Here is a 19,579-nt window from a genome sequence, read left to right as displayed (position 1 = left end):
CCTCTGAAACAGCTTTTTATTAAACAGCAAAGCAGAACTTGAACACAATTTTAAATAGTTATAACAAGGTCACAAAAGGGTTGCAAAATGTCTGCAATGTAAGGATTACACGTCCATATAGCTAAGTCACTCAAGGCTCACACTAATACAGGAGATGATCCAAGTCAAGCTGCATTAGTGGGTCTTTCCTGTTATAGACCTTACTATGATTTCTGATAGCAGCTCCTTATCAAATGGAAGCTACAAACTCAATTTTTAAACTTTGTTAAAAGAATGACTAAAATTCTGCAAACTAAGTAGTTGAGTTTACAGAAATTCTGAGAAAACAACTGAGATAAAATACTAAGGTTAATAATTATCACATATACAAAACTCTCTTATATTCATGATTCTTATACTAATATACTCTCAATTAATTTTGCAAAAGTTCATCTCCTGGGTACAAACAAACCTTGAGACCAAACTCTTAACTGGTCTCTCTTAATCCACTTACATTAGACTCAGTCCACTTTCATATATGTCCCAAAAGTGCAGCTGTGGGTCAGAGGTAACACACATCTGGAGGGAAAACATTGGGAGTTAGTTATTTCTGTTTATCCAGTTTTCCTTCCTATTTCTATCTTTCCTCACACACCAGCATTCCTATCTTTTCAACACCAAATGGACTATTTTTTGCAGTAGGGAGTTTTTACCTTCTCAATGTAACAGTTTACATTTCAAAGAAAACCCTTAATTTTTTATAACTTCAATCTATTTTCAATTGATTAAATAGAAACCAGCAATCCTATCTTATTACTAAATATCACAAATGGCAAGCCATAGATAAGAAAGTGTCTCATTGGTTAAGTGTCAATGATTACAGTTCAGGTTACTCTTGTAGGAGACGAAGTTACTGTCAGGGAGGGAGATGGGAAGGAGGAGGCAGACGGAGGAGGAGAGGCACAAGATGGTGCACAAGGTACAGAAGCTGTGCATTCAGTACATGGTTTTGGTCACTTTTTCACAACATGGTTATTTTCTTGTATATTTTACTAATTAAGCATATGATAAGACAGTGCTAAACCTATATATATAAGCAAATTGGCAAAACATTCATCTTCAAGTTTCATAAATATCTGTAATTGTAATATAAAGTCTCTACAAGTGCACACTCATAGACTACCGTATACACAGGACGCTACCTCTTCTGTTAGGCATCAGTATTACCGAGATCTGACATTCTCTTTATAAATACTCAGGGAAGCAAACAAAGGTACTCTAACTTTTGGGTCATATCCAAGCCTTAAGGGGAAGGAAAAAAGCAGCAATCCACAGAAGAGAGGGAGGGGAACCCTTTACTTCCTTTTGCTTTTTGTATCAGTTGTTTGAAAAACACTAGAAGCAGACATGAGGTTTTCTATATATTGTCCAAGAACTTGATTTTCCGATTTTAGCTTCAGATTTTCTTCCTTAACTGCATCTACTCTTGCAGAAAGATCTATATTAAAAAATAAATAGATAAAAATACAATTATCAATAAAATCATGGTAATGACTCCATGTTAGAAATGTAAGAGCAGATTAAGGGGGACACACTGCTATAGCCCTTGCCTGGTATGTGTGAGACCCTGAATTCAATCCCTAGCACTAACAATAAAATATCACAATTTGTAAGTTTTCTGTTTTTTAATTCAGATTACTTGGGGGAAAGGCTTAGGTTAAAAAAAACTTTTACTGACTACAAATCAGAAGACAGTCATTGTTAATGGTGTTTCCCATGGACTGGGGCGTCTGGAGAGCATTTATGCGAGTTAGCTCTTACAGTGGTTAAGAAAACTGTTTATAAAGTGTGCATGTCCTCCCACACAAAATGACAATGTCTTTCCTGGAAATGTTTAAGATGCACAGCTTAACACAACTGGATTCCTAAGCTGGATAAAAAAATCCAACTACCTGGTCTTTTTACATTAGTTAAAAATTCACAAGATGAAAAAAGTTCAAAAGACGCAGGTCCTTATGAACAAATAAAAAATTACGTCCATTCACATATTTAACAAATGTATATTGACCAGGAGAAGCAGGCACCATTCTAGAAACAACAGAGAACAAACTTAGTTGTGTGTGAGCACCTGTGCATTCAGTAACATGGGGTGCAGGGGTCAAGAGTACACACTAAACATGTCAACATACAGTATGTCACAACTTTTCTAGAAGTGCTGTTTTAGAGTTCTCTCTTTGGCTAAGGGTAATCTGGCCAGAGGTCTGAAGGGACTCAGGAAACAAGCCACACAGTTATGTGACTAAAGGAAGAAACTACAGCGACTGAAAGGGAACAGCAGCAGCCGTGTTCCCAGATAATCTCAGGTGGAATGTATGACTGCTACAGTCAAATGAGAAGCGACTGCTCACTTTGTGCCCCAAACAAAGTAACAATACTTAATGACATTAAACATCAAAAACCAGGTTGGTGGTAGTATTAATTTTATGGAAGGAAGTTAAGAAATGAAGAAAAAACCCTAAGATCAATTTTAATCTCTAGAAGTAGTGTTTCTTTTCATTTTAATAGAGCTTTCTTGAAACAAGCTTAGTAAGACACTGCCAGGATTTAAAAAGAGCTCTCACACTAAGTCAGCACATTGAAGACCTTAAAGAAGAGACCAGTGACTGGTCTGAGTGAGGTACATGTGTCCTGTCAACCACAGGCAAACTGCAGACAACAGGAAGAAGGGCAATCAATGACTGGGGCAGCAACGTGACCCCCTGGATAGGATACCTTGACCCAAACCTCCTGACCTGAGCGAAATTCCAAGATCCAAATAATAGAAGGAATGATTCCCACATGTAAATAAAATATTAACATGGACTTTGAAGTTAGCTAGATGTCATTCTTGAAAACTACTAAATACAATCTAACCTTCAAGTGTGTGCTGGAGCTCCAACACCTGATTAATGAGTCGAGTCTTTTCTTCCAGTTCCACTTGATTTTCAGCATCAACTGCTGTAATAAAAAAGTGTTAAATTTACTATTAACAAACACTGTGCCAGCTGTGGCATGTAACACTTAAATTCTGTAGAACATTTTCAAACATTATCTTAGCTGTCTTAACCCAGTCCTCAACTGACGACAGAGCCTCTACATAAAGGCACTAAGCAGAAAGTAACACATGAACTCGCCACACAGTTACAAAATGGAAGCCACCTTGGATGCTTTCTAAAGTAAAGGGAAGAAATTAGTGAAGACCTAAAGCTCTACAGACTGTTTCTCTGCTCTTTCCATTGCTAACGAAGCACCCACAGCCCCAGAGGATGAAGACCTCACCGTCCATGTCAGCATTCATCATCTTGGGGAACAGACGTTCAGCTCCCGAATGCAAACTCTTTAATGAATGGTCTGTAGAAAGAAAAAGGAACACAAAACAGTAAAATATAAGCTTGCTTTTGAAGACAATGGAGTCAGCGTGCTCCAGAGGAAGGCCTGCTCTCCATGCTTTATGCTCTGAAGTACTAAGTGTGCACACGAAGTTCAGCAAAGGACACAGCAGCATAGCTTACAGAACCACATAAGGAAAGATGGTGCTGAGCTGCTCAGTAATCAAGTACCTGAAGCTAAATGCTGCACACGGGATTATATCATGTGGCATGTGCTAGCAAAGGGAGATGGAAATATAAATACTCAAAACAGGAAACACCTTAACTGCAATCTTGGGAAAATACGATACTACTTTTAAAGATTCAGAAACATTGTGAATCTTTTTACTAAGGACAGTCACAAAGAAGAGCAAAGGTACACAGAGAAACCTTTCAGAGGCAGAACAGCCAGGGTACAAATATGAAAGTGGCAGCTCAGTCTGAAAGGTACTGAGCATACTGAACAACTATAAGGCTAAGCCTGCTCCTGAGTGCACAGAAGCCTACTTTCTCCCGCTTTCTACCTCAGTTTACAGAGTCTCTGCCCTTCAAATAAAGTAAATTACTAAGTTTTTTTCAAAATTCTATTTTTAAGGTTATTCAAACTATTATAGTATTTAAAAATCACACTTGAAGAATTCGTCTAGTCAACCAAATGAAACAATGCAGGGTCATTTTTTGAAAGTAGTATTCCTCTCCATTTAAACAACGTTCAACTTTTAATTAACAAAGTTGTTTTATGTGCATATTTATATTTATATTTATGTGCATGTCTTTGTGCACATGTAGAGGCCATAAGTCAACCTTGGCTCTCTCAATCCTTCTCCACTGTTTTGTTTTATGTTTAAGACCTTGAACCTGGAATTCACCGGTTCAATCAGTGTTTGTGAGCAAGCTCCAGAGGTCTTACCTCCATCTCCCAAACACATGCGCACTGCCAAGCCTGTAATTTGTGGGTTCACTAAATGCAGCACACGTGTGCTCACACAACCTTACACAATTATTTTGTAACTTACCAGCCACCCTGGCTCTGAAAGAGGCATTATTCTCTGAGATCTCTATGTCAGCGCTTTAAAAGACTTTTCTTTGAAAATCACAAGAAGTCTCACTGCCTGTGTGTATCTAGCTTGTTAGTGAATGAGAACCTTTTATAACTTAAATCCAGAATGCAGAAAGGGTAGAAGAGATAGTAAGGCTTCAGGGATATGACAAATGCTAGTCCAGGTTTAATCTAAATTACCCTCACATGTTCACACTGTACCTTCTAAGACTCCTTCAGAAGACTCACAGTGATTTAAAAATCCTCACTCTCCATTAAGGCTCTGAAATTTGGTCACGTTTAAAAGTCTCAGCCTCAGTATCCTCATCCACAAAATGGAACTATTAACTGCATTTCACGGGTTTGTTCTGAGAATTTAATACATTCAATTATGTGTTTGCGTACTTAGTAAGTATTCAACAGATGTTAATGGACCTTTTCATCACCACTCACTTGTTTGGACCACAGAAGAAACTTTTAAAAAACCCATGTGGCTGAAGGCCTCATATTAGAACTCAGGCCTAATCTGAAAGCAGCTTAATTCACAGCACAGTATGCATCCAGAGTCAAGGGTACAGTCAATATCTAGTCTGTCTTTCTCATCATGGCACCTAGGCTTGCCTTAAACTCTCAGAAATGAGTTTGACATTTCCCTAATATCCATCCAAACTCAACCACCAGACATCTCTGAACCTGCAACTGATGTTTTCCACCTGTCACCCACTCATCAGAAACAGTTTTTAAAAATGGAAAGTCCAATGCACTAGTCATGCACTAAACACTTTACAGACACAGTTTTACCGAAACAGAAAGAAAATGCAATTCACAGATGTGGTACTAATTAGGCCTTATAAAGGCCAGACAGAGGCCTTGTCTCATGTTTCATACCCAAGACATAATTACGGTCCTGGGCTGGAGAGATGGCTCAGCCGTTAAAGGCTAGGCTCACAACCAAAAATATAATTACGGTCCTAACCTGAGTTGGAAAAACTCGACTCCCGTGGCGTTTCCACAAAGTAAACAAATATAAAATTTTATCTGCTTCGAGCTGCATCCACTCCATTGTGATCTGTTTCTATCCGTTCATGTTCTCCTTTGACATTTTGGAGGTTTCAAAACCGATGGAAATCGATTGACGAACTACATCGTCAATAAAGATTTCAAACTTAAGTTTAATCACTGGAGCACAGAGAAACTAGGATTCCTACGCACAGCTTTGAGTCTCAAAAATGAATAACGGTTTGGGGATCTCTGTCCTTACGGCTATTACGACACCAGTCTCTGATGGTGTAACAGAAATCTTGGTTTTCCAGAACCTATGATTCCTCCTTCCAAAACCTTACTCTTCAATATTTGTTCCGCAGGACGCTTGAGAAAAGCTGACAAAGAAACAAACCCAGGTTCTAGCAAAGACGTCCCACCCCAGACAGGCATAGGCCACCACGCCTGTAAACCAATCCTAGCACTCCAGAGGCTGAAGCAGGAGGATTGCGGCGAGCTGGAAGGTAGCTCAGACTGCAGAGCGTCGACTCCCACCACCAGGTCCCATCGCGCCCCGACGCCGTCCCTGTTCGGCAACGTCAGGCTCTTCCCACGGAGCCCAGGGCGTGTGGCCGGGAAGGCGGCTGCGCAGCGCTCGGCGGGGCGTCGGGCCTCGCGGCCCCGCGATCCAGTCAGCCGCCCGGGACCCGTTCCATCCCGCCCCGCCCCTCAGGGACTCGGAGGTCTCCCGGCCGGAGCCCTCGCCGGCCTGGGTCGCCTCACCTTGCGTTTGAGGCGCCGGGAAAAGGCGGGATAGGTAGGACGCCTCAGGCCGCGGCTCTCCGACCAACTGACAGCATCAGCCCCGCCCTTCCCGCCCACGGAGCGTGCGCCGAGCGAGGAGGCGGACTCCCACCAATCCTTACTCGAGATTGCACGCCTGCGCACTTGCTGCTGGACGCCGCGACTAGCCCTTGGCAGAGCACCGGGGTCCACCTTTGCCCTAACAAAAGGGCATTGACGCCCAATCAGGCGTGTTGGGCGTGTCCTAAAAAGGCAGCAACCAATCACGACGCAGAAGAGAAGACGCGCCAAAGAAAGAGGCTCTCGCTGCAGATCTTTTGTCTCGCCGGGATCCTGGAAAGTGAGGTTGGAAGTCACTTCACCTTTAAGAACGGAGTGAGCAGAGCAGTGTCATCGGCTGTCCCTCAATACTAAAAGCCCACCATCCCTATTTCTAAGATTAGAAAACGCACAAAGTGTATACCACTAATGGATGTTCCTCTCCGTACCCCATATTCTAGACAATTTTTTTAACTTACCGTTCACCCGACCACTTCATGATCCCTTAGAGCAACAGTCGCCTGATCTCAGGCGCAGAAAAACCAAGGCTTAATTAAAATTGTGTTTCTTACTCAAGTGTACATGTACAATGGGTTGCCAGATAGTTTTCGCGACACTTTATTATAACCTAACCTTTGAAACAAAAGTATCTTGCTGTTAGTGGTCAGTGACCACAGTATATCCCCACCTGCAAAGCACAGTATATTCCCACTTTCTGAGCTGCAGAGGCGAGCTTACAAATACTTTCTTCTTGGCTTTTCTTTTTTATATAAGATTTTATTTTTAATTGCATGAATATGTGGCGGCGTGTGTGCACGCGTGTGCAAGGTGCCTGAAGATGCTAGAAGAGGGAATCAGATCTCTGGAATTGGGGTTACAGAGGGTTGTGAACCACCTGATAAGGATGCTAAGACCCCCAACATAGCTTCCCGTGCAAGAGCAGTAAGTGCTGTTAACTGCTGAGCCATTTCTACAGCTCCCAGGTGTCTCTTCCCCCACTTAGTAGGACTTGCTAACCGTCACCGTAATCCTTTATAAATAAAGTATCTTCCATTTGGTGTTTGAGACGAATATATTTGGCTCACACTACTACTCGGGTTTGAGGGAAGAATACAATGAATACAAGAAGAGAGGGAAATCCCAGGTAACTCTAAGAGGAGTGCCAACAAAGTAACAGAGAGAATGAATAGGGGCAATAGTCAAAAAACTACGGCATTTTCCAAAGTAGTGAAGAACACACTTTCTTTTCAAATGCGAATGCGCTGGTCATAGAACTGGGCTTTTTTGTTTTGTTTTGTTTTATTTTTTTTTATTGTATGTGTATTTTACTTGTATGTATTTCTCTGAAACACTTGGGTACCTGCCTGAGGAAGTCAGACAAGAGTATTGGATCTCCTGGAACTGGAGTCACTGAAAGTTGTGAGATGCCATGTGGGGCTGGAAATTGAACCTGGGTTTTCTGGAAAAGCAGCCAGTGCTCTTAACTGCTGAGCTATCTCTCCAACCCCTTCATTTTATTTTTTAATTGTGTGTGTGTGTGTGTGTGTGTGTGTGTGTGTGTGTGTGTGTGCATGCGCGCATGCGCACGGGGGCCAGTGTACACATGAGTGAGTGTTGTGGCCTCTGAGTCCAGACAAGATGTTATCTGATCGCCAGGAGCTGGAGTTACAGATTTTTGTGAACCACCCAGCATTGGTGTTATGACCCTCTACCAGAGGAAACAGTTCTTGTTCATCTTTCCAGCCCCCCAACTGACAGCTTGCCTGAAAAGAATCATCATTACATTTAGAATAGCTTACATAGTTGGAATCATACAAATTATTTTCTCTGTCCACTTAGAAACTAAATTTGAAATTAGTAAGAGAAAGATATTTTGAAACTCCTGAATAATTTGGAATTAAAATACATACTTCAAACAAACTGAGTCAAGAGGATAGTCATGGAAAAATATTTTAATTAAGTTTAAATATGAACATATTAAGATATTTTAATTAATGTAAGCATATTAACACATTTAATTAAGTTTAAATGTAAACATCTAAATTTGTGGATGCAACTGAAGGGATGTTTAGGAACTTTTTTTTTACTATTACAGGCTTATTTGAGAAATCAAGGAAGCTTTCAAATTATAAATCTAAGTATTCCCTTCAAGAAATTAGGAAAAGGGGCTGGAGAGATGGCTCAGCGGTTAAGAGCACCCGATTACTCTTCCAGAGGTCCTGAGTTCAATTCCCAGCAACCACATGGTGGCTCACCATCTGTAAAGAGATCCGATGTCCTCTTCTGGTGTATCTGAAGACAGCTACAGTGTACTTATATATAATAAATTAATAAATCTTTAAAAAAAGAAATTAGGAAAAGAAGAACAATTTTAAAAACAAGCAGAAAGAAGGAAATAATCTAAAGTCAAAACCTTTTGTTCCTAAGTTTCCAGCATCTAGTAGATGAAGCAGAAGGGTTATGAGCTCCAGACCAGTCTGGGTTGCACAGAGCCTGTTTCAGTATTCCCCACCAGCCCCCATCAGATGAGAAACCCATCAAATCAATATGGGAAAAATGAAACAGAAAGACAGTATCTTAGTTACCTTTCTACTGCTGTGACCAAACACCGTGACCAAGGCAAATGCTAGAAGGAAGGGCTTCTGTGGAGCTTACAGTGCCAGAGGGAGGAGAGTCCATCACCATCATGCTGGGGAGCATGGCAGGAGGCAGTCGAGCATACCACCAGGATCAGCCACTGGACACCTATATCCCCTCCTCAAACAGAAGCATCAGGTGCAGTGGGGATGGCAAGAGGCTTTTGAAACCTCAAAGCCCACCTCCAGTGCTGCACCACCCAATGAGGCCACACCTCCTGATCCTTTCTGAAGAGTTCCACCAACTAGGAACCAAGAATTCTAACATATGAGCCTATAGAAGGCATTCTCATTCAAACCACAAAAGACAGTGTGTGCGTGCGTGTGTGTGTGTGTGTGTGTGTGTGTGTGTGTGTGTGTGTGTGCATGTGCATATGGTCTGATGCTGAATTGAAGTCCCATGCAAGCCAAGCACATGCTTTACCACTGAGTTACAACAGTGGGTTTTTTTGGTTTTTGGCTTTGGTTTTGGTTTTGGTTTTGTTTTTTTGAAGTGGTAAAAATTTACAATCAAGGAAGATTCATCTGGAAAGAGAGAAGAGGACTTTACAAATTACCAACATGAAGATGTCAAAGGCTATAAAGACAGCAGCCTCAGAGCAGGGTGCAGAACTTGAAGGAAACTGACGATTCTTTGAAAGAGAAAACAACACCAAAGCTCACAAGAACAGATGACACCCAGAGCCTATATCTCTATTTTAAACTGTTGGTGATCTGTATCCACAAAGAATATTCCAGATCCAGAAGGATCTGTGGAAAAAAAGAAAGAAGGAAGGAAAGAAAGAAAGAAAGAAAGAAAATCCAAATGATTTAATAAAATTCAATTCTGTAGAAAGTTTTCCAGGAAACACAAGAGGAGAGACCATTCTTCAACTCAATTTAAAAAGCCAGCCTTATGCTAAGACAGTGATTCTTCAACCTGTGGGTCACAGCCCATTTCACAGGGGTTACCTAAGACCATTGAAAAACATAGATATTTACATTACAATTCATAACAATAGCAAAAGTGCAGTTACGGGCTGGAGAGTTGGCTCAGCGGTTAAGAGCACTGACTGCTCTTCCAGAGGTCATGAGTTCAAATCCCAGCAACCACATGGTGGCTCACAACCATCTGTAACGAGATCCAATGCCCTCTTCTGGTGTGTAAGACAGTGACAGTGTACTCATCATATATAAGATGAACAAATAAAATCTTTCAAAAAAAAAGTGCAGTTACAAAGTAGCAACGAAAATAATTTTATGGTTGGGGGTCACCGCAACATTAGGAAGTATATTAAAGGGTTGCAGATTTAGGAAGGTTGAGAACCACTGAGTTAAGAGTTAACATGAAAGACACAAAGCAAAGTGAACACAAAAGACCTTAAAAGATGATCAGGAAATCCCACAGATAGACAGTCTGAGTCACTGGGATTCCTCCCATGGCATTCAAGGGGACTTAAGGTCTATCTCTCAGAACATGACAACTCCATACGATACGAAGGACACAGTGTACACAAAATAGTTTTGCGTGGGAATAGAGGGCACACCCTATATTATCTCAGTACTTATTTTTAACCTAAACTGATGAGATCAATACTGGTGTTGGTATAAAGACGGTCTCACAGAAACAAAACAGAATAGGGCCAGGAAGAAGTGCACACTCTGATTCACATAGCTAACTGATTTTCACAGTGGGATCAAAGCAGTTCCTTGGAGTGAGGCTTATCCTCAACAACAGTGCTTCAACAACTAGATATTAATCAGCACTGGATGTAAGCCTGAACCCTTACCTCACAGCATACACGAAAAATGTTAATTCAAATGAACATGGTCTAAAATGAAAGCTTAGATTATCAATCTTTTAGAAAATAGAGAAAGCATTATCAGATTTATACTGGCAAATCTTTTTTTTTTAACTTTTTAAAAAGATTTTATTTATTTTATGAGTGCTCTATCTGCATGTACACCTGCATGCCAGAAGAGGGCATCAGGTCCCATAACAGATGGTTGTGAGCCACCACGTGGTGGCTGGATGTGGAACTCAGGACCTCTGGAGGAGCAGCCAATGCTCTTAACCACTGACCCATCTCTCCAGCCCAGCAAATATTTTTTTAGTCATAAGGAATTATAAAAAACAATAATAAAAATAACTTGATAAAAACTAAAATGTTTGCCCTTTGGAAAAACACCAATAGGAAAATGAAAACTCACAGATTTTTAAGATACTTGAAGCGTTATCATTTAACATAAGCTTGAGTTCACAATGGAGGAGGCCTAAGTGGAAGCCGTTGCACAGCCATGCACCAGATGAGGAAGAAATTAATCAGAATCAAACAGAGAAGTTCTGAGATCACTGCCATCAGGGGTTGGAGAGCTGGCTCAAAGGTGAGAAGTTCCAGCTGCTCTTGCAGAGGACCCAGGTTCAGCTCCCGGCACCCGCAGGGAGATTCACAACTGCTTGTGATTCCAGCTCCAGGGAATCCAGGGATTCCCACCTCAGCCCTTCGTGGGCATTTCATGCCAGCGGCACGCAGACGCACACGCAAGGAAAATAGGTGTACATACAAAAATAACTAAACGGTTCCTTTAAACGATCACTCTGACCTTTCGGCCTGACACACTCTCGTGATGGGCACACACACACACACACAGTGCCTTAAGTATTTAGAAGGATCCCAACCACAGTGGAGATTTCAAGGTGAAATATGCAAAGAGGAGGTGTTGGGGTACCTTCAGGTGGGGCCAGTGTGTCCCCCGATACTTCAAACTCGCCAGTTCTCAAAACGCGCTTCATCCTGGTTCTCAGTAAGAAGTTAGGCTCTCTTTTCGTGCTAATTCTTTTTTCCCTCGCAAGGATTTTTAATTCACTGGAGAGTGAGGGCTGTCTTGAATTCAGTGACTGAAGACTGTACTTACTGAAAACTAAACTGAGTAGTATATTCTGGAACGATTACCACAGTGAGCCCTGTTGGCCTGTGGTAGGTTAAATCACGTCTGCGCACCTTCCTCCATCCGGCTAATTTCATAAGACATTTTCATCCATTTCTGCCGTTGCCAGAGCAAGCATGGAAGCTGCCATTGCATTAAAAAAAAAAAAAAAAAAAAAAAAGATAGTTTTTCAAAGAATTAAGGACTTCAAGATCTACCCGGTATTAAATTTTGAATAAAAATTAAATTGGGAAAAAATAGAAAAGAATACGAGGTAATGTAGATTTTTTTCCTCACAAGTGACTTCTATCCAGATTTTCTCCCAAATTCGTTTATAGCTCACACAATGTGTTTCTTTATAATAGAAAATTAAAGAATAATGTAATTAGCCCTTCGGCTGCAGATGTGGCTGCTGAGGACAAAGCCATATTCGCAAATTATTTCAGTGATTGATTTATTTCGAGAATGTCAATTTGATATGCAAATGGATGATTTGGAAACGCTGACAAGGTGCGACAGAGCCGCCTGGGTGGTATGCACCTGTAATCCCATGAAGGGAGGCGCAGGCAGGAAGTCGGTAAGATCACGCACAGCGTGGGCTACGCTGTGAGGTCCAGGTCAGCCCCGAAGCCTGAGAGCCTCTCCTTACAGGTTATCTTCTGCCTGTAACAATGTCACGATTCTATAATTCCCTGCACACAAACATCGTGAGTAATTTCAGCAGGGAAACATGCTTCATTGAGTTTTATAGAAAAAAAAATCTTTAAAATCAAGACCAATCATCTGAACGTTGTAGCATTAAGAGACTTCTGTTGTGGTTTGCCCTGAAGTTACTGTATTTTGATGCTAATTCCACTGCCCCAAGGACAGCTGCCTAGTCAAGGACTCAGAACTCAGGTGACTTCACCAGAACCACCTCCCCGTTGAATTTGTAAAGTACAGGTGAGGGGCAGGTACAGGATAGAAGGAGGCCTGTCATTGGAGGAGAAGGAAGGATGGGCAGGAGAGAAGTTTGAAGGAAGAGGAGGAGACTAGGAGAGAAAGGAAGAGACAGGACAGAGGAGAGAGAGAGGGGACAAGCCATGGCAGGTGATAAGATTCTGCTCTGTATATTTACAGGTTGTTATTAATGTTCCTAGGGATGGATGGTACCGGGCTTTGTATGTTTAAGTGGGCAATTATATCTTACCAATTGGGTCAAAGATTATTGTGTTGTGTGTTCTTTATGTGAGGGTTTGAGTGTAGGATGTGTTTCCGCCAAGATATCTAGATATCTTGATATCCAGAGCGGGTAAAAGACAACTATACCTTTTTATTTTTATATTTTTACAACAATAGACTTCTGTTTTGTTTTGCTGCTGGTGCACGCCTTTAATTCCAGCACCGGGCAGGCAGAGCCGGGGAGAAGCCAGCCTGGTCTACATACTGAGTTCCAGCACAGCCAGGGCTATGTAGAGAGACCCTGGGTCTGAAAACATTTTTGAAAAGGAAAATTCTGTTTTTAATACCTGTGAAGCGATGCTTTGAAGAACACAAAGAAGCCAGGGTTACAATTTTATAACAGAATGGTCCACTGGGCGGCAAAGCTTTAAAATGCTGGGTTGCTAAAAAGGTTTTCTTCAAATTGTCCTAATTCATAGTTATCTAAGAGAGGAGATAAACTCCCCGTAACCCTTGAACGTAAACGAGGTCAGTTCTTGGAGTTCCCTCAGCTTCTGTCAAGATCTGGGATCCCAAAACACTTGCAAGCTGGTGAGCTTCTTGTTTTATGGTTGCTGAGAGGCCTGGGTCAGAGACTCCAGCTTCTACTCCTCACACCCCCTGCATGAACTACATTTTGGGCTCCCCCTCCATGTCTCTGGGTGCAGGGAGGCTGCAGCATGTTAAGATACAGGGGCAGAATGTTGCTCTTGGAAATCTATTGCTTCTACAGAGAGTGAAGCAAGCTTCTCTTGGACCAAGAGTGGTAATTACCCAGGCACTGAACAGTGCTCTGGAAACACCATCCATCAAAGTCCAAGAAAGGGGTTCACACTCTTGGTGTGCCCACCAAAAATACAGTGGCCCCCCAGGGTCCATGGCAAAACCTCTCTCAGGAACCTTCTACCTGAGCTGTCTTCAGTCCTGTCGCAAACTCCTGTCCCCACTCCTCCATTACATATCGATAGGGAAATTTCTCCAGATGTCTCAACCTGCGAGGGTTCCTTCAAGTTTATAAGGGAGGAAGAGTCCACTGGCCAGAGGCTGGTGAGACAGCAGCAGGAGTGATGGCAGCTTAGGAATGCCTGGGGCATGACTCAGGTGCATTTTGTAGCTCATTCCTGACCCTTCGCTTACACTATTTAACCTAACTTCTCCACACTTCCGAGTAAGAGTCCAGGCTGCAGTGGAAGTGCATTACCATGCTAGTATGAGGACCTGAGTTCAAATCCTATGACCGGTGGGAGACAAACCCATGTGTGGGGGTGAGAACTTTTAACTGCCTTACTGGGGAGGAGAGGACTACAGACATCCAGAGTTTGCTGAACTGGTGAAGTCCCAGGCCAGGGAGGCATCCGAAGGAATGTCTCCCAAGGTTGACCAGTGACCTCTACACATTTACACAGGTGTGTGTGCACTAACATAGAAACACATACACACAAGGAGGGTGTAAATAAAAACCTACATGTGATTTGTTTTAAACAATTTCTAATCACAGGGAAGCAGGGCCCCCTCTGCTTGTCCTGGCAAAGGCAGAAAACCCTGAAAAGCCACCAGGGGGCCAAGGCTGGCCTAAATCCAGTGGCAACCAGAGACCTGAAGAGACCTTAAGCTACAGGGGAATTCCTGCAGTTAACCACAGAACCCAGTATTTCTCAGGTTCATTCCCGACAAGAGTCATGAACCCAGGTTTCCCTTGTGACAGTGGGAACAGATCACAAGCAAGCAGCTCTCGGTGGGAAGAAACGTAACATGTCTCTTCCATGCACAGATGAGGACGTCTTGGTGATGGTCATTGGTACAATGTCCCTTCCATCCAAAGAGCTTTGTGCCAAAGTAAATGTCACTAGATATTTGCTGACAGCCCTCATAGACCACAGTCCGATCGGCATTTTAACATTTCATGTTATGTATTTGTGGATCTTTTAGATTTGGTGTAAATGGCCTGTCATGTCCTCTTAGTATTGTAGAAAAATGACAGCCCCAGACACAGGCAGACACACATTATAATCCCAGCACTTGGGAGGCAGAGGCAGGAGAGTTTCAGATTCGTGACCAGCCTGGACTGCATCGCAAGACTCTGTCTTAAAGAAAGCACATGGACCTTCGCTCGCTGTGCCGCCTCAGACTACAAAACCAGAATTCCGGTTTCGCCTTTTATGTCTGCAGGGAAGATGAGATAAACAGGAGGGAAGTGTTTTAGCCTGCATGAGTTCCAACTGGAGCTGAACAGAAATCCCTGCATCTGGTTTCTTATATCCCTTGAGGACAGCCACTGTGTTCTGTCCAGAAATGGAGCTCCACTGCCCAGCACCTACATGCAGGTCCGTAAATTCCGTCTGGACCGGTATTCCCCTCTGAGGTCTTCACTTTCCTGGGTTGAGAGAAGCAAGTATATTTAGCATGACGTCCATGTTGGGGATGGTACACTACTGACCTCTAATGGTGACACTGATTTAAAGTAAGTTTCTCCACACTCGAAACTTTATGTTTCCTAATTTACTCATGATTTATGTGACATTTTCTGCTTGTTAAATGACCTTACCGATACATGACAATTTGTGTCTGTTCGTAATCAAAAGGCTTGATTTTGGCATTTCTTGTAGAACATTTTAACTGAAGAGTTGTCAAAAAAGATCTGTGGGGTCTGGGAGTTTTGTTTTTTTTTTTGTTTTTTTTTTTCCATCCTGTATAAAAATGAGCTCAGGAGAATAAAGTCCTCCCTGACTCTCTGCAGGATTGAGACTGAAACTCTTAAGGGTCTAATCACTCTTCCGCTGTGGCTGCCACTTGCCAGCTGGCATAAGCCCCCTGCTGAGGAGAAACAACCTTATTTACAGCTCTAGTCCGAGCATGCACATGGCCACCATCCTCGCCTGTGGCACCATTGTATGTGAGTGTGAGTGAAGCCAAATGTTTCTCTAAATCACACATCCCCTGGTGGATCGATGGGTGTTCTTCAGGACTGAACAGAAGGGGCTTTGTTATGCCTGTGGATCTGCACCAAGACCCCACATCTGGAGCCTGCACATGGCATCATACTAACTGAGACTTCGAAGGGGAGATCTTTGAAGAAGTCGAGTGTATTCTGAATTTGGGAGACTGTAAACAGCCTTTTCAGCAGGTCCAGAAGACCAACTGACTAAATAAATGGACGGTGAATTCTTCGGAATCCTCCCAGGCATCAATACCCATATTCCGTCCCACTTTGAATCTCAACGGGGTTGAATTGCTTCCTCCCGGGGAATGTGACTTGCTCTGAGGAAAAGTCATCACCAAGAATAAACAGGACTTCCCAGAGACCCTTGTCCTGAAAAGGCCACGTTTGGGGCTCTGATTGACAGCTCCAGCTGAACAATCAGGCTACATCAGCATCCAGTACTAGCTGTGTGGAGACACCATCATGGACGCCTACTCATCCAGCTTCCGGTGACTGCAGCCACAAGTCCCACAGGGGAATCAACCACCTACACAGCTACCGGATCTCTGAACGCCACCCGCAAGGGTGTTGCTTACAATGCTACGGAATATGTTGCCACATGGAAGTAGTGATCAGAACAACAAGGAAAAGATTATTTATGAAAGAAATGTATCTCATTCTATAAGCATACATGAAAAACGCAGAATACTGTGTGCCTCTCAAGCACCGGCAGAATCTGTTGACATAGGGCTAGGCAGTGTTATGATCAGACCAAGGAGTGGCGCTGTTACGAGGCGTGGCTCTGTTGGAGTAGGCGTGGCCTTTCGGGACAGTGTCGCAGTGGTTATGGGCTTTAACATCCTCATCCTAGCTGCCTGGAAGTCAGTCTTCCACTAGCAGCCTTCAGATGAAGGTGTAGAACTCTCAGCCCTGCCTGCGCCATGCCTGTCTAGACGCTGCCGTGCTTCCCACCCTGACGATAATGGACTGAACCTCTGAACCTGTAAGACAGCCCCAATCAAATGTTGTCCTTTCTAAGAGTTGCGGTGATCATGGTGTCTGTTCACAGCAATGGGAACCCTAAAGACAGTCACCCTGCCTTATTCTTACTGGAGATAAATCTGGAAGATAGTTTACAGAAATGGCGTGAATGCAGATGAAAGATTCGAACAATTCAAGGTAGTGGGATTAGAATCTCTGCACACTTCTTCAAAATGTTGTCTAAAATTTATGAAGCACTAGTTTATACATTAAAACCACATATAAAAATTTAACTAGGAAAAATACACATGAAATACATCTTTTTTGGAAAGAGAGAATTCCTTTTAAAATACTTGTAAATCTTCCATAAATTGATCTTTTCAAATATAATTTTAAAAAAAACTGGCAAGACATGATTGCTTTTAGAGGAGAACTTTCAGCCTACCCTGTATCACCTACTTTCTCCTCATACCTCATGCTGAGTTCCCCGCTTCCTAGCATTTTTTCCTAAGACAACTGTTACATGCATTAGTAAAATGCCAGATGAATATAACATAAGCACCATTGCTTTGTTTCTCAAAATCTGATCACATGTTAGAATTGATTCCCTGCTCCCATAAATCAGTCTTGATTTTTTTTTTTTTTTAAGGAACGTGTTGTGGTCTGACACCACCACCACCGCCACCCCCATCGTAGCTGTAGATCTTTTGTTCCATGCCTGCCAGCTACTTCATATTGCTGCTGTAATATGCCTGCCAGTCGTTGACACAGAGAAATAGCTTGACTCAGAGCAAGGCCATGCTGATCACGTATTCTGTTAAGTTCTGTATGGTAATCTTATGAAATCCCGCAAAGCTTTACATAGGTCACATCAATTCAAGGTCAATATGAACTGTTTATGAATATGTCTAAAATGGCTTGAGTCAATCACCAAGCAGAATGTTTTGTACCTGTGTATGACCTCATTGTGTTTGTGGGCTTTTTCCTTTATAAGCTGACTGAAAAAGATGCTTGTTGTCATAGCTCAGATAATTCTGAGCTATGTCCCTGACACTCAGTTTTAGGATGTGCATTCAATAAGGCATCCCTGTCTGACTGAGATCGGTGTTTGTATGGTTTGTGGAGTGACTCTCAGACCACAGCACAATGTAGATCAGGCACTAAGAACAAGAGCTAATGAAGGAGATGTCGTGAAAAGGAAAAACTTCTCTACAGCAAAGGGCACCATCATTCAGACAATATGGCAGGCTACAGAATGGGAAGCAATTTTTAACCCACCACACATCCAATAAAGATATCTAAGATATATAAAGAACTCAAAAAAGTGGACATCAAAAAAAAAAAAAAAAAAAACCCCTCACAAATAACCCATTTAAGATTTATTTATTTATTTTATATATAGCATTCTGCCTGCATATGTGACTGCAGGCCAGAAGAGGGCACCAGTTCTCACTACAGATGGTTGTGAGCCACCATGTGGTTGCTGGGAATTGAACTCATGACCTCTGGAAGAGCAGTCAGTGCTCTTAACCGCTGAGCCATCTTTCCAATCCAATAACCCATTTAAAAACAGGGTACAGAACTAAGCAGAGAATTCTCAGTCGAGGAAACTCAAGTGACTGAGAAACACTTAAAGAAATGTTCAACATTCTTCGTCAATAAGGAAATGCAAGTCAAAAATACTTTGAAGATTTCGCCTCACACCAATCAGATTCAGCAACATCAATAAGACAAATGGCAGCTCATGCTGGTGATGGTGTGGAGTAAGAGAAACGCTGGTCCATTGCTGGGGGGAATGCAAACTTGTGCAGCCACTGTGGAAACCTGTGTGGCTGTTCTTCGGGCGCCTGGGAATAGACCTACCTCAAGATCCAGTTATATCCAAAGGACTCTACACCCTACATCCTACTGCAGAGACATCTGCACAAGGTTCATTTCTGCTCTATTCATAATAGCCAGAAACTATAAACAATCTAGACGTACATCAACAGATGAATGAATAAAATACGGTATGTTTATATAATGAAATATTACTCAACCACTAAAAAAATGAAATCATGAAATTCACAGGTAAATGGATGGAACAGAAAGAACAGAAAAACACTACTCACTGAGATGGAAACTGAAGGGTTCTTTGGAAAGTCAGTTGTGTCAGGTGGGATTTTGTTGGGGTAAACACGTGAAGGAACATTTCGCTGAAGCAGACACACGTGAAAGAATGTTCTGTTAAAGCAAGCATGTAAAGGGACATGTGATAAAAGTATTTTTTGCTAATGACATGTATGTGTTGGTCTGCCTTACATTGCCTATTTGAGCTGCATTTGTTGGGACTCCATAGAGAAAAATGCACCAAAAAACTTCTGGTGGTGTGTCAGCACTTTTTGTCATTTTTGTACTCAGGCTGATTGGCAGAGTGATGTCAGCTGAGACAGGCTCACAGACTGAGACAAGACCTGTAACAAACACATGATGTTTGGAGGGAGAATAAATAGGACTCAACAGACAATAAAGAAGGCAGAGCTTGGCTTGTTTATAGAGCTAGCTGTGCAGTGCTTGTTGGTCTCGTGTCTTCGCTGATCTTCACTTCACTGAGAGAGGCACAGCTGAGAACTTCTCTTGAAGTTCCTGTTGACCTTGGTCCCTCCTGCTAACTTGTGATGAGGCAGAGGCCTGGATATTTCTGCTA

At 42.3% G+C, this 19,579-nt stretch overlaps 1 protein-coding gene across 4 annotated transcripts in view; it reads right to left on the bottom strand.

Annotated features, from left to right (window-relative positions):
• Positions 1–19,579, bottom strand: part of Scoc (short coiled-coil protein) — a 29,599-nt gene continuing 10,020 nt past the window's right edge. The window contains exons 1-4 of one of the 4 annotated variants that reach the window (NM_001393861.1): positions 6,190–6,286; positions 3,298–3,369; positions 2,893–2,976; positions 1–1,477 (exon numbers count right to left, since the gene is read on the bottom strand). In NM_001393861.1, coding sequence (NP_001380790.1) covers positions 1,335–1,477; positions 2,893–2,976; positions 3,298–3,319 — 249 coding nt within the window. In that variant the 5' untranslated portion in view covers positions 3,320–3,369; positions 6,190–6,286 and the 3' untranslated portion in view covers positions 1–1,334. Of the gene's footprint in view, positions 1,478–2,892; positions 2,977–3,297; positions 3,370–6,189; positions 6,287–19,579 lie in introns of those variants that run through there. The other 3 variants (XM_087594970.1, XM_087594969.1, NM_001013235.1) reach the window with 3 other exon arrangements.

Source organism: Rattus norvegicus, chromosome 19 (assembly GCF_021556685.1).
Source record: "Rattus norvegicus strain SHRSP/BbbUtx chromosome 19, alternate assembly SHRSP_T2T, whole genome shotgun sequence".
Taxonomy (NCBI): domain Eukaryota; kingdom Metazoa; phylum Chordata; class Mammalia; order Rodentia; family Muridae; genus Rattus; species Rattus norvegicus.
The sequence above is the reverse complement of the archived record's forward strand: the minus strand, read 5'-3'. Positions and strand labels throughout refer to the sequence as shown.